At 31.5% G+C, this 13816-nt stretch overlaps 1 protein-coding gene and 1 long non-coding RNA gene across 2 annotated transcripts; one reads left to right on the top strand and one right to left on the bottom strand.

Annotated features, from left to right (window-relative positions):
- Positions 1-1931: 1931 nt before the first annotated feature.
- On the bottom strand, positions 1932-3671 carry LOC145056595 (uncharacterized). Its single transcript, XM_079004295.1, has 3 exons — positions 2684-3671; positions 2605-2637; positions 1932-2500 (listed from the first exon to the last, which is right to left on the bottom strand). Exons 1-3 carry the CDS (start codon positions 3669-3671, stop codon positions 1932-1934), a joined length of 1590 nt encoding a protein of 529 aa, XP_078860421.1.
- A 2394-nt stretch (positions 3672-6065) lies between these two features.
- Positions 6066-7903, top strand: LOC145090120 (uncharacterized). The gene is made up of 5 exons (XR_013701429.1): positions 6066-6433; positions 6552-7102; positions 7181-7214; positions 7298-7457; positions 7590-7903. It is a non-coding gene; the product is annotated as an uncharacterized LOC145090120 (long non-coding RNA).
- Positions 7904-13816: the final 5913 nt, after the last annotated feature.

Raw genomic sequence — 13816 nt, 5'->3', positions numbered from 1 at the left:
TCGTTTAGGAAAAAGGCTTCTCACATCGTACACCTCTCACCCATACCTCATGGTCTATATCACCTCTCAACTCATCGTCCAACTCATATTTCATCTATTATATCTACCCATGTTTTACCCCAACATTTTCGTAGATATAAAATACATATATAGTTTAAATCATTTAAAACATGTATAAAATCTTTCACCGAGCATAGACAGCAAGTAAACAGACAATATGCACACATAGCACGTAGTAAATACTTCATATCTATGTGTAAGTTGAAGGGGACCATGCACTCACCTGAAAGGTGGTGACGCAGTACTCGGACAACGCTTCGATACTCTCAAAACAATTTTCCTTCGATAAAACCTAATACCAATACCACTAGGGTTTAGTCTAACGATAACCGCGACAAATTAATAGTCTAGCTATTATTATTATTATATAAGTATTAAATAACACTCAATATAACTCATAATAATAGCCCAAATACTCATTATAAGTTCCTAATAACGTTACTATATTAAAACATAAGCTATACAAAAGATAGGGTAGGCATAGCTCACTTACAGCGGGTTTCCTCGAAAACCGGGCTTCGCTGGAGCAGCGTTCCCGAGCCAAAAGGCTCTTTTCTCGAGGCTCCGGGAGCCTCGGGGCTTCCTTCGGGTGCTAGGGGGTTTACCTAGGCTTTTAGTGGGGTTAGGGAGCTTAGAGAGAGAGTATAGAGAGAGAAAGAAGATGGGTGAGGGGTGAGGAAATGAGGGAACCCGACACCTCTATTTATAGGGGTGCTGACTGACCTACTCGCCGAGTAAGAGGACCTACTCACTGAGTTGGTGCATGTGGCAGCCTTCTGGTGGTGCCACGTGTCCAATTCTGGTGGTGTCACGTCACCCCCTATCGCGTATCAGCCTTCAAACTTAGAAAATTCATAACTCTCGCATACGAGCTCCGTTTTTTATGTTATTTTTTTCAACATGTAGGTAAAATCAAGATCTACAACTTTCATTTAGACTTCGTCGGCTAATTCTTGACCGATCTCAAATTTAACAGTAGGAGGCGTTTAAACTGCTAAATGACCGCGAAGAATTCGTAACTCCTTCATACGGAATCCGTTTTCGTCCATCTTTTTATCATTGAGTTCCTATTAATGAGATCTTCAAATCTCATTTAGGTCGCGTAAGCTAAAAACCGCACGAACTAAAATTCGAGTTTTCAGGTCGTGCACTGCTAAGCCGAATCTTAGAAAAATCATAACTTTTTCATACGAAGTCAGATTTGGGCGTTCTTTTTATGGATTTTCTCGGTTTAACATATTCTAAGACTTTAATTTAGATCGCTAATGCTAAAACTTGTTCCATCATAAATTTACTATTTACGCTTCCCGGTGTCGTGTCGGTTTTGCCGTAAAACTTCGATCGGCCATAACTTCTTCGTTATAACTCGGATTTCGCCATTCTTTATATGTACGGAAACCTTGAGACCTATTCTAAAACTTGGTTAATACTATTTATTATAAATAATCTTTTGCCAAAAAGTCATTTTCGACACTTATTGTCTCTAAATTGACTAGCTCGGATCTGTGGGCGTTACACTAGCCTGGCCTTGTACCTCTCAATTGTTCCATCCGATTTGTACTTCAATTTATAAACCCATTTGCATGAAATTGGTTTCTTACCCTTCGGAAGAGGAACTATATCCCAGGTATGATTAGAATGTAATGCATCAAATTCTTTCTTCATTGCTTCTTCCCATAAAGGATTTCCCTTAGCTTGATGATAAAATTAGGGCTCGACAAGTTTTGATTGAACATTGAAAGCTAAGAAATCAACTTGATTGATATAGTGATCAAAAAATGGCTTGTATGGTATGAACCAGTTGGTGATTGTGTTGGAACATTCATCAAAACAATCAACGCAAGTTTGAATATTTTAGCAGATATAATCGTTTAACTGGGCAGGTTTGACAGATATTCTGGTTGTTCTTCGTAACTGGGGTTGAGGTTGAGTAGGATTTTGTTGAGGTGATTGAGGTGGTTCAAGAATATGATCATTGATTCAATGAATTGATCATTTGAAGAAAAAGAAGGTTGGGTTTCATTTAGTGATTGAGAAGGTTCTTCAAATACAGCAGAAAAATATAAGGAATCAAAAATATAACCATTGCGTAATGGAAATTTGTCTTCAACAAAAACAACATTCCTTGTGACAGAAATACCCTTGTTATTTAAATTGAGAACCTTATACCCTTTTTGCCCAAAAGGATATCCCACAAATATACAAGTATCTGCTCTTGGTTGAAATTTATCTCTATTATGAGAATTTGTGGAAGCATAACATCGACATCCAAAAGACCTTAAGTTATTGAGATCTGGTTTGACTTTGAATAACATTTCATATGGTGAAAAATTGTTGATAATCTTAGAAGGTATTCTGTTGATAATATATGCAGCAGTAAGAACACACTCTCCCCAATACGCTTTACCAATTCTAGATTGAAAAAATAGTGCTCTAGAAACTTCCAACAAGTGCTTATGTTTTCTCTTAAAAATTCCATTTGGTTGAGGGGTATGGTGGCAAGATTTTGATGAATGATTCCTTGTTCTTGAAAAAACTTAATACCTTCATTGCTGGAACCAATTTCAAAGGCATTGTCTGTTCTTATAGTTTTAACATTGATGTAAATTGATTCTTAACATACTTGATAAAGGCTTGAATAAGAGTAAATGCCACAGATGATTATTATCAGTCTTATTACAATTCATACAATATTTGGAAAAATTGTCTACAAATGTAGGATTCTTCAAAGTCTTGTAATTCCTGATGTAGAGCTTTTTAATCCTTTTTCCAATGATGAACTTATTCCTAGATAAAGGGGCCTGCATTGCACAAAACTCATCAGTAAAAATCACCCAAACCTTAAGTTGAGAAGTGAACTTTGAGATTGAAATGAGATTGTGCTTGAACTCAGGAACATATAATACTTGTGAAAGTATAATTTTGTCATGAATGGGTACAGTTCCATATTGAGTAACTTGTATAGACTGATCATTTGGTAACCCAATCAAATGAGGTCTTGAAAAATTGTTTAAAGTGGTGAAAAGCAATTTATCACAACAAATGTGACCTGAAGCCCCTGAATCTATAATCCATGTCGATTGATCTTGATTTGAACCCATAACAACATTGAATGCATAAGAAACATGATTTCCATGAGAATCAATAAAGTTACCCGATGTGTCCATAGCACCATCAGTAAGAACAGAATTAACACAAGTAGCTTCATTTATATTCACCTTTGATAAAAGTTCAATAAGTTGTTTGTATTGATTAGGGGAAATTCCTTGATTATTGTCTAGAGTATTGTCAGCAACATTGTGAGTAGCAGACTCAAATTTCTTTGACTTTGTAAATTTGAAATCAGATGGAAAACCGATCAATCTATAACATTGAGACTTGACATGTCTAATTTTCTTGCAATTTGAACAATATTTCTTGGATGATTGATAATTTGGAGTTAAATTGTTAACATGCATCGCCATAGAATCAGTAGCCAGATTTGGATTAGCAGAAATTTCTCTTTGTCTTTCTTCATGAATTAATAAGGAATGAACAGTAGAAATTGAAGGAAGAGGAGACATCATCAAAATTTGACCTTTAATAGCTTTGAACGAGTCGTTCAATCCCATGAGTAATTGAACAAGCCTTTGTTCTTCTAGAAATTTGTTGATTGCAGCAGTAGATCCACAAGAACAATTAGGAATTTCATGTATAGTTTTCAGCTCATCCCAAGTTCGCTTGATCTTTGTGAAGTAAGTGGAAAAATCATCCGAACCTTGATTTAAAGAAAACAATTGCTTTTGAATTTGAAAAATTAATGCTCCATTGGATTGCTCATACCTTTGATTGATTTCATATCAGATTTCCTTTGCAGTTTGCAAGAAAAGAACACTTTCAGCTATTTCCTTAGACAACAAGTTCAGCAACCAACTGATAACTATATAATTAACTCTGTTCCAATTGTGATAATCTAGAGAATTAGAATTTGGTTTCTTAATAGATCCATCAATGAAATCGGTCTTATTCTTTGTTGATAAAGCAAGAATTATAGATCTCTTCCACATCGCGAATCCAATTCCATCAAAAACCTTTGACGCAAGTATAGTACTCGGATTATCAGAAGAGTTGAGAAAAAGAGGATTTGAGATCTCGATCGATCCCGAAGGAATCGATCCTATAGAACTACTTGATGATGTAGGAATCGACATGATGAATCAAGAACAGATACATAAATGAATCCGAAAATGAAAAGAATGAATGAGAAAACAGCAATGGAGAAATTACAGATCGAAAAACTTTTGCGCTGATACCATGTTATTTTTCAATGAATTGGAGATAGAAGTCATTTTTATCATTATTGAAAGAATGAATCAAGAAGATTCATTATATACAAGATTATCTACTTCTACTCTCTTCTAACAGATACAATGACTAACTTTACCAAGTTTCCAAAATATTTACATAACCAACCCTGAACTATATACAACTATACACATTTTTCATAAAGGCAAATATATTCCAATAGAGTTATTCGGTCCGGTTCCCGGTTTTGGGCCGGTTCTAACGACCGGTTCTTACCGGGTCCTGGTTACAAAAATTGACGAAATTATAGTATCGTTCCACGCCTGACCGGTTCTATCGGGTTCCGGTTCCGGTCGGTTCCCCGGTCCATATGCTCATCCCTACTAACATGTAATTAACATTACCAAATAGTCATAAGGCTATAGTAATAGTTTTCAACGAACTACACATACGAAAACCAAACACACACATTATCAAGAAAGTTGTGAGAAAAAGTACACATCAAGAAATAGATTGCCCACCCGTAGAGTAATGCATCATTCATTTAAGGTAATGTTATAGGATTCACACATTTAATAATTCCTTCTTGAAACTCATGCTATACAATCAGTTATGAAACTCGAAATCATAAGATTGATAATCCAACTATAAGATAAATAAAAACTGTCCTGCCAATACTAATCCAGAAAATAAATAGATCGTCTTGACTTTTTGAGTTCTTTGAAGAACAACCCTAGTTTGAGTCGTGGGAGCCAGAAGGAAACGATTTTTTACAATCATATTTAGGAGAATCCAAGGGTATTATGGTCAATATAAGTTTTATTAATAATTAAAATGATTTTAAATAACAAAGTATAATTAAACATTGTTCAAAAAAAGATTTTGGGCAAATATGATATTTTAGGTGTTTATTTAGGATGTGTGTATATATATATATATATATATATATATATATATATATATATATATATATATATATTGGTATTAGATAGAGTAAATTTGATATTTGGGCTTTTATTTAGGCATATATGAAATTTGCTATTTTTTATATTTTCAATCTTATCCTAATAAATAAGAATCTTTTGTCATATGTCATCTTCTCTTTTATTTTGCCACATGATAATTTTTGATAATTTTGAATTAACTATTTTCTACTTGTCATTATTTTATGTTTTTCAATTATTTAAAAATGTCACCTAATTAATATTATTCTAATTATACGTTCTTTTCAAAATAAATTTACATAATTTAAGCCTATATTGACAGTCAATATATCAGTTAAAATGTAAAAAGATTTTTTAGGAGTTATTTTGTCACATGTCATACTCTCATTCATTTTGTCACATGCTATTTTATGGTTTTTTTTCGTTTTATTAAATTTCATATAATATATAAATGTAAAATACATGACTATCAATTTAATTAATGCAACTTTCCTTTTACTTTAAAATTTTCTAAAATAAATCCAATTATTTTTTGTTTATTTATTTAAATTAATTATTAAAATTTAAAAAAAATAGCATTTCAATTTCAATAATTCAATATTTTTATTTTAGTTTCATTATAAATTCAAAGTTTCTTAATATGTAGCTCGATATATATATTAAATAAACTTATATAGTGAACGAGTCTTATAGGTTATAGGTAGTAGCAATATATACTTAGGATGCAAATTTCCAAAAGGTGAAAAACCATATAACAATAGTCATATGATTTTATAATTACAACTTATTTGAAAACTAAGGAGATAAACTTTATACCACGACGAATTATTTATTCTATTGACGACAGTGAGTCTAACTGCCATCCTCAAAATCTCAGCCGTCTAAACTCCACGTTCTTTCAATCTGAGCCACATAAACTCGATTTTGGCGGTTGTTTGCAGTTCATCGCCTCCTGATTCTTCTCCCCACGATTATGTACGATTGTGTCTCTACCCACGTTCTACACAATTGTCGATTGTCTCCTCAAGAAGCAATTCAATTGGAAACTGCATTAAACTGCAGCACGCCTCCGACTTTTACCCTAAACCACAAATTGGTTTTAATCAAGAACTGCACCACACGATTCCATGATTGCTAGAAATCAGGTGGTTTTGATTAACTGTCTTGTCTATATAAGAGTTGAATTTCACTGTAAATGCTTCAATCTTAGTTGAATTTCGCAGATATGTAACTTCTGCTTTGATTCCTCCCACGTTCTTACAGTTATTGACCCATTAGTCCTACAAATATGCCTATTGAGGCCTATATAAGAGTACTCTTTGAAGTAATTTTGTTAATCGGTTCTATTGCTTCACCGAATCATGGACCAGATGATGTTCTTCATCGACAAACCACAATCAGTCAAAATTGCACCCTCCTTCTTCTTTGCGTCAAGCTCCAGGTTCGCCCTTTTTTTCCTTTTCTTTCTTCTTCTAATTCGATCACATTGATCGCAGGTAAGTTTCAAGGAATTCAAATTAGTATACCCCCTCTGCTCCTTTTCAATCGATCATATGTTCCTCTTCACCCTTATTATTATTATTATTATTATTATTATTTGGCAGAATTGGTGCAGATCACAAGATGTTGAAAGGGAAATGGATATCTTGGAACAATAAGTTAACGACTAGAAGCTTATTAACCTAATTACCCCTTTTGACAAATTATTTGTTCTATGTAGTTAGATTTGTAGCTTAAGAAGTTGGAAACCAAAAGTCTACCAATGATTCTGCTATGTTTTGATAGATTCATGGGAAGTGGATATCAACTGAAAGGTATGAACTTAGGTTAGTAATTAAAATTGTCATCAATATCCACCTGTAACATCAAAGTTGTTGATTTTGTTGTTGTAGAATTCGAAATAGTTGAACATGTTACCCCATTGAGGTAATGGATTTTCTTTTTAATAATTTTGTCAATTTTTTATACTTTGTCTTTTTCATGTTGATTGATCTTGATGACCTTTACAGATTGGGAATAGAAATATTTTTAGCAGGTATGTTGAAACCAATTAATTGAAGGAAATGAGCCTGAAGATGAACTTGAATAAACAAAAGAACGAAAAAAAATCCAAGCATCTGATTCCACGCCTAAATGATGAATGAACCCATCTTGGAAGAATCATATCAGGTAAGTTCATTATACTTTTTTGTCAATTTTTTTTGTGAAACATCTTCTTATAAAAGATCACACACTTAATTTTGCCGAATTCCAATAAAGTGATATTAATATTTAGTGTAAATATGAGCGTTTTCTTTCAAGGGTATGTGCACATAGTGTCATCTGTTGGTGGAGAAGATACAATGTTTGGAGGCATAGACATGGTGGAAGCAAGGCATGAGGTTGCATTTTTTAAGGAGAAATTGTTACAGCTTCATGAATTATCCTTTTAGAAGACTCTTCACCTAAATTGTTGATATAAGTCTCCGTTTCCAGTTGTTTCCATTGGATTTAGACTCAAATTTCTCAAAGTATGTTTTGTAAATCCCAAACACTACTTCAAAGTTCAAAGTAGGAAGTAGTTGGTATTCATTATATCTTTTGGAGCAAATATAAAAAAGGGTGTTTGGATTTTCTTTTCTTAAGTAATTATTTTGATTTCAAGAATTACAATCAGATAATAATTTGAGAAATTTAGGGATAATATGATACTTTTCCATTTATCCTGCAATAAATCTGATTTTGGCACTAAAGATTCTGTCATGATGACTTCTTATACTGGAATTGTTCTGAAAATATCATAACCTCTTTTAGATGCTATTATTGAGAAGAAAGTATCTCTTTCTGAATGCAACAATATTGTAACATCCTAAATTTAAGACTATATTATTAAATTAATAAGATAAAGGGGAAAATGATAGAGAAAAGTCATTAAATTTGCTGGGAAAATTACCCTAAGTCAAGGGAAAAAAGGGCATTTTTGGAATTTTACCAAAACTAGGTGGGGTTTTGTCACATGATGTTAATAAGATAAAAGGCAAAATGGTAGAGAAAAGTCATTAAATTTGCTGGGAAAATTACCCTAAGTCAAGGGGAATAAGGGCATTTTCGGAATTTTACCAAAACTTAGTGGGGTTTTTTCACATGATGTTAATAAGATAAAAGGCAAAATGGTAGATAAAAGTCATTAAATTTGCTGGGAAAATTACCCTAAGTCAAGGGGAATAAGGGCATTTTCGGAATTTTACCAAAACTAGGTAGGGTTTTTTCACATGATGTTAATTTGTTGCTGCCCACGTTTCCCCAAAAAAGCTACAATATGGTAAACCATCACCATCCATTTGAACTTTGAAGAAGATGACAATGCAATGTAAGTTTATGTTAACTATTTTCTCTTATTATTTATTTTTGAATTTATGACACTTTGGTTGAATTGAATCTTATACAGTGGGAATAAAAGGATGAGACAGAAGTCTATTAAGTTAACTAACCATTTTTCTTACTTTTAAATTGTGTTTAATTATTTGCCAATTTGGTCTATCAAGTGTCATGTTTTTCTTTGGGTTTGTCCATGTGATCGAATTTTGAAATACAGATTGAATTTAATCTAAAAATTAATTTTCTTTAAGTCGGAAAAAAATATTATATTCTACTGGTTACATCAGAACCAAACAAAATTAATTTAGATATGGCTTTAGTTCAATAATGATGTTTATTTGTCTTATGTTTCATATTTTTTTTGGTGTAATTTGGTGTATACAATCAATTAATGTAACTGAACTGAACATGCAGAAGAATAGACATGCAAGAAATAGCAAGGTACTCCATCCAAATGTTTAATATAACATTTTTTTATTATAACGTTGCATTTTCACTTTTTTTCACATTAACACATTGCTATTATGAGCAAAATACACATACAGAAAGGAAAAATGTTATGGAACAGTTATTAGAAACTAAACATCAATGTTATTGCAGGATATGGTGAAGGATCAAGTGATTCACATTTTTACTCCTGAGAAACAGTTGTGATGATAAAAGTTTTGTACTTTTTTATCACACCGCAGTCGCACAAATGGCAGAATAGAAATAATTGAAGTAAAAAAATCTATGTTTATGTATCATTATGATGTTTTGTTGCTGGGATTTGTGGTAATAATACCCTTATAATGTTTTTGTTTTACCTTTTCTCTATTAAGTATAGCCATGATTAGTTTTTAAGAAATATCTTAAAAGAATGTCAACTGAAAGTTTGAGGAATTTGTATAATCATTACGTGGTTAATTGTAAAGAATGTGAAAATCTTTTTATAATAATTTTTAATCATTTATTTTTAATTGCTGATTAATATCCTTTAATGACACTCATTCCGATATCTAAGATTATTTGTATAAGTTGCATAAATTGGTAAAAGAATACAGAAACATTGTTACATAAATAAACATTTAATTGGTGTCAACTACTACATGGTTACCGGTAAAGATGACAATGTAGGGTATAAAACTTTGTTTCATAATCAAAGATTGAGATTTCAGTATACCGACCTAACCTAATACAGTAGGGTATAAAGCTTTGTTCCACACTTTCAATTAGATTTTGAACCCATTAAAATGCTTAATAGATTAAGCACTTAGTCATGAAAGTTGTTTGTTCGAAATAATAGCATTGTACTTATTTTCAATAAAAATTATTTTACTTTTTCTTATTTAAGCATTGTACTTTCAAATATAGCATCATACTTTAATTTTTAATTGTTATTTTAAAAAAAAATTATGTTATTTTCTTATTTAAGGATTGTACTTTCAAATATAGCATCATACTTTAATTTTAAATTCATATTTAAAAAAATATACGTTTTTTTTCTTATTAAACCATTGTACTTTCAAAGTACAATGGTTAAATAAGAAAATAAAACAACAGATTAAAAAAATGAAGATTTAGAAATGAATGTTAAGTATATTACAAACAAAAAAAAGTAGATTTTACAAATCACCATTTAAAATTATAACAAATTCCTAATTCGTTTTAATGATTTTGAACCATTTTACCCCTCATATGTCATTTATGATTTTGGACCATTTTACCCCTCCGCTCTCCATTTTTATTGAAATGCTTATCTGTTGCCAAAGAAAATATGAATAAGAAAAAAAAAACATAATTTTTTTTGAAAATATGATGTTATATTTGAAAGTTCAATGCTTAAACAGTTAATTGTTTTACCTTTATTTAAAATAAAGATGTGATACATTGATTTATAAAAGTACTTGCGTATCTAATAAAAGTAGCTTTGCAGGTTTTGTTAGCAAAACTCCTGTTTTTCATTGGCACTAATTTTTTCACTCCTACATGCTAATCAATTGTTTTTTTAAATTATTTATAATATTCGAGTGCAAAATTATTGTTGAACTTGCAATTCCATGTGAGAAACCAGGTTTACGAGTGTTTGAAGGATTCACAGTGGGTTTTCATCCAAGATTATGGGAAATTGTGAAAATTTATATTATATTTTATAAATCATGATTAATATGAAGTTGTGTTGTGAGAATTTATATTATATTATAGAGGAGATGTACTTCCATTTTTTGGTTCCTTAAATTAAAGTTTTGTTAGAAAAGTACTATTTTACCATTTGTTTACTTTATTGCGGCTTTGATACTATATGACAACAATTACATGCCTTTCACATTAAGTAAAAAACTATTTTAATTTTTAATTTTTTTAATTGGATTCTATTTTAATTTAATTTTTTTAATTGTTTGTGATTTTTAAGGTTTCTCCAGAGACCGGTTTGGATGTTAATTTGTCAGGGGCAACCGGGTTGTCTTCAACATTATTGAACATTTATTGGAGATGTACAATTATTTTATATATCTATTATTCTATATTTCATCATGACTCGATTTTTAATAAAATTTATAAAATTTCAGGTGAAACCAGTGAGAATTCGTAAAAGCAAAATACATGTATTATTTTTGTACAATTATAACATATTTCTAATTCGTTTTAATGATTTAGGACCATTTTACTCCTCCTGCATCATCTATGATTTTGGACCATTTTATCTCTCCTCCCCCTATTTGTATTGAAATGCTTATCTGTTGCCAAAGAAAATATGAATAAGAAAAAACATAATTTTTTTGAAAATATGATGTTATATTCGAAAGTACAATGCTTAAATACTTAATTGTTTTACCTTTATTTAAAATACAAATGTGCTACATTGGTTTATAAAAGTACTTATATAACCTATTCATTCTTACCATTCTCATCCAAATGCAATAAGAAAATAAAAACAGAGGATTTATACCCCCTGCCAAATTAATCAGACAAACAAAAAAAGTACATTTTATTTTATTAGTTCTTGATTTATCTTTAATAACCCATCATTTTATTACCATAATCAACATTGCTCTTTAAAAAGAAAAATATATGTATTACTTTTTTACAATTATAATAAATTCCTAATTGATTTTAATGATTTTGGACCATTTTACCCCTCCCCCATTTGTATTGAAATGTTTTTGTGTTGTTGTATCTTGTCTGATCCACACTTTCAATAATATTTTGAAACCATTAAAATGCTTAATGGATTAAGCACTTAGTCATGAAAGTTGTGTCATCCATACTTTCAATCATATTTTGTCAACCTGTCCACCAGACAGTATGACACTAGTTCAAATTGGGTAGGGATTATTTTTATTAATGTAATGTAAATCGTTTTATATGCTTATTTATTGAATTTTACTGCTTTCTATTAGGCCAACGCTTGGTGTGATTACATAAATGGTTTGTGGTACTCATTAAACAAAACAAAACAATGAATGGTATCATTATGAAGCAGTTAAACTTATCATCAAGTGGGCCCATATAAGATCAAATATTTTGGAATCCATAATGGAATCCCACACAATCTTTCTACCGCATAATTGAATAAATCACACACAAACATCTATCGACTGAATAACCGATTTTACATATAAAATGATTAATGTGCAATTGTGCATGCATCGTAATCATATGGAGGAATGAACGAAATCAATTGGAATCGAGGAAATTCAGTCGAAATTAACCTGAATAATGTGAAATGAACTCATAAATCTTAGCTATCTACACACTTTATAAGAATCAATGGTACAAAACTCACAAATCTCAGTTACATATCTCTCATTTCTTGTATAATCATTTGCAATTCGTGAGGTTCACAAGGTATGACAATGGCACCTTCATGTTTGAACCCGTATTCCTCTCCAGCTTCCTTTAGCAATCTTATGAAACCAGGATTCGTTAAGCATCTTAACTCAACCACAAATCTCTTCGGCTTCTCACACTTGACTGCAACAACAGCAAAGTGTCCAGGTAGCACTTCCTTCTCCAAATCTCCTTCAAACATCACTTGATCAACGTGTTGGCATCGATATAACAGGAAATGCTGCATTGAAGTAATTAGAATCTTGACGCCAACTATATAATTCTTCATGTTCTTGCCTTTATTCACTTAGTATCAAGTTAAAACTCAATTTAAAGTGCTTATTTGTTGGGTGAAGGGGTAGGAAATGAAAGGGAAGCTGCTGTAGCATTAATGGCATCCTGACCAAGCATTCATGTATTAAAAGCTTTGATCTTTGAGTTAGTGGAGGAGTTTGCAAGTCAAAATTGGTGGTCTTCAACTCTCTTTTTTGTCTAATTCATATTTTACTTTTTGTTTCGTTAGTAATCATTAGTTTAAGTTATTAATTTTGATTTAGTTTACGAGTTTTTGTTGTTTTATTCTTAGTTGTAAGTAAAATTTGGTATTGGCCTATATATAGTTGTACAATTTATTAGCATGTAATAGTTGGATTAAGCTTAAGCAGCAAGTGATTAAACGTGATTTATCTATCTTTGCTTAAAACCTGCAAATTACGCGTTGTCTTTATTAAAAGGGAAAATTACAATATTGACCAAAGTAAGTAGGGTCGTTTTTACTTTTACAAAATAATCATTAATTTTTTTTCAATTATTTTATTTTATTTTATTTTTTTGTGGTGAGAGTATTAACAAAAACAATTTCTTAATGACAGTAGCGCTCATCATTCTTATTATTATTTTTTGTGATAAGAACAAAAACGTGATCATATTGTTAACTAATTGTCTCTTGGTGGCTATTTTTATGATTTTGCCCTTTCTTAAAACTATCATTATCTTTGGTTGTGTTTGTTAAGCGTACGGAAACGACTTTTTCTCCGTTCCTTATCTCTTTTAAATGCTATTTATGGCAGGTTTTGAGTAGACTTTTGAAATTTGTCATTTAGGCCGGGGGGAGTGGCGTAAGTGCCCCGAGCTCCACCTCAACCAAACACTATTTTCTTCTTTGTAACGCCAAACAGAAGGAGTGGGGAAGAAGAGGTTGCCGAGTGAGGAAGAAGAAAGGAGAAGAGAGAGGAGTAGCACGTCAGAAACCCATAGAGATTGGTCACCGAAATCGGCATGTCGAGTTCATGGCACAACGTTTGCCGAGTCTAGGTAGGATTCGCCAAGGGCTGCCGACCCGCATTCCGTCGAGCGTCAAA

The sequence above is a fragment of the Lactuca serriola genome, chromosome 1 (assembly GCF_051521515.1).
Source record: "Lactuca serriola cultivar US96UC23 chromosome 1, Lser_US96UC23_V15, whole genome shotgun sequence".
NCBI classification, from domain to species: Eukaryota; Viridiplantae; Streptophyta; class Magnoliopsida; order Asterales; family Asteraceae; genus Lactuca; species Lactuca serriola.
This window is presented reverse-complemented; position numbering and strand designations above follow the sequence as displayed.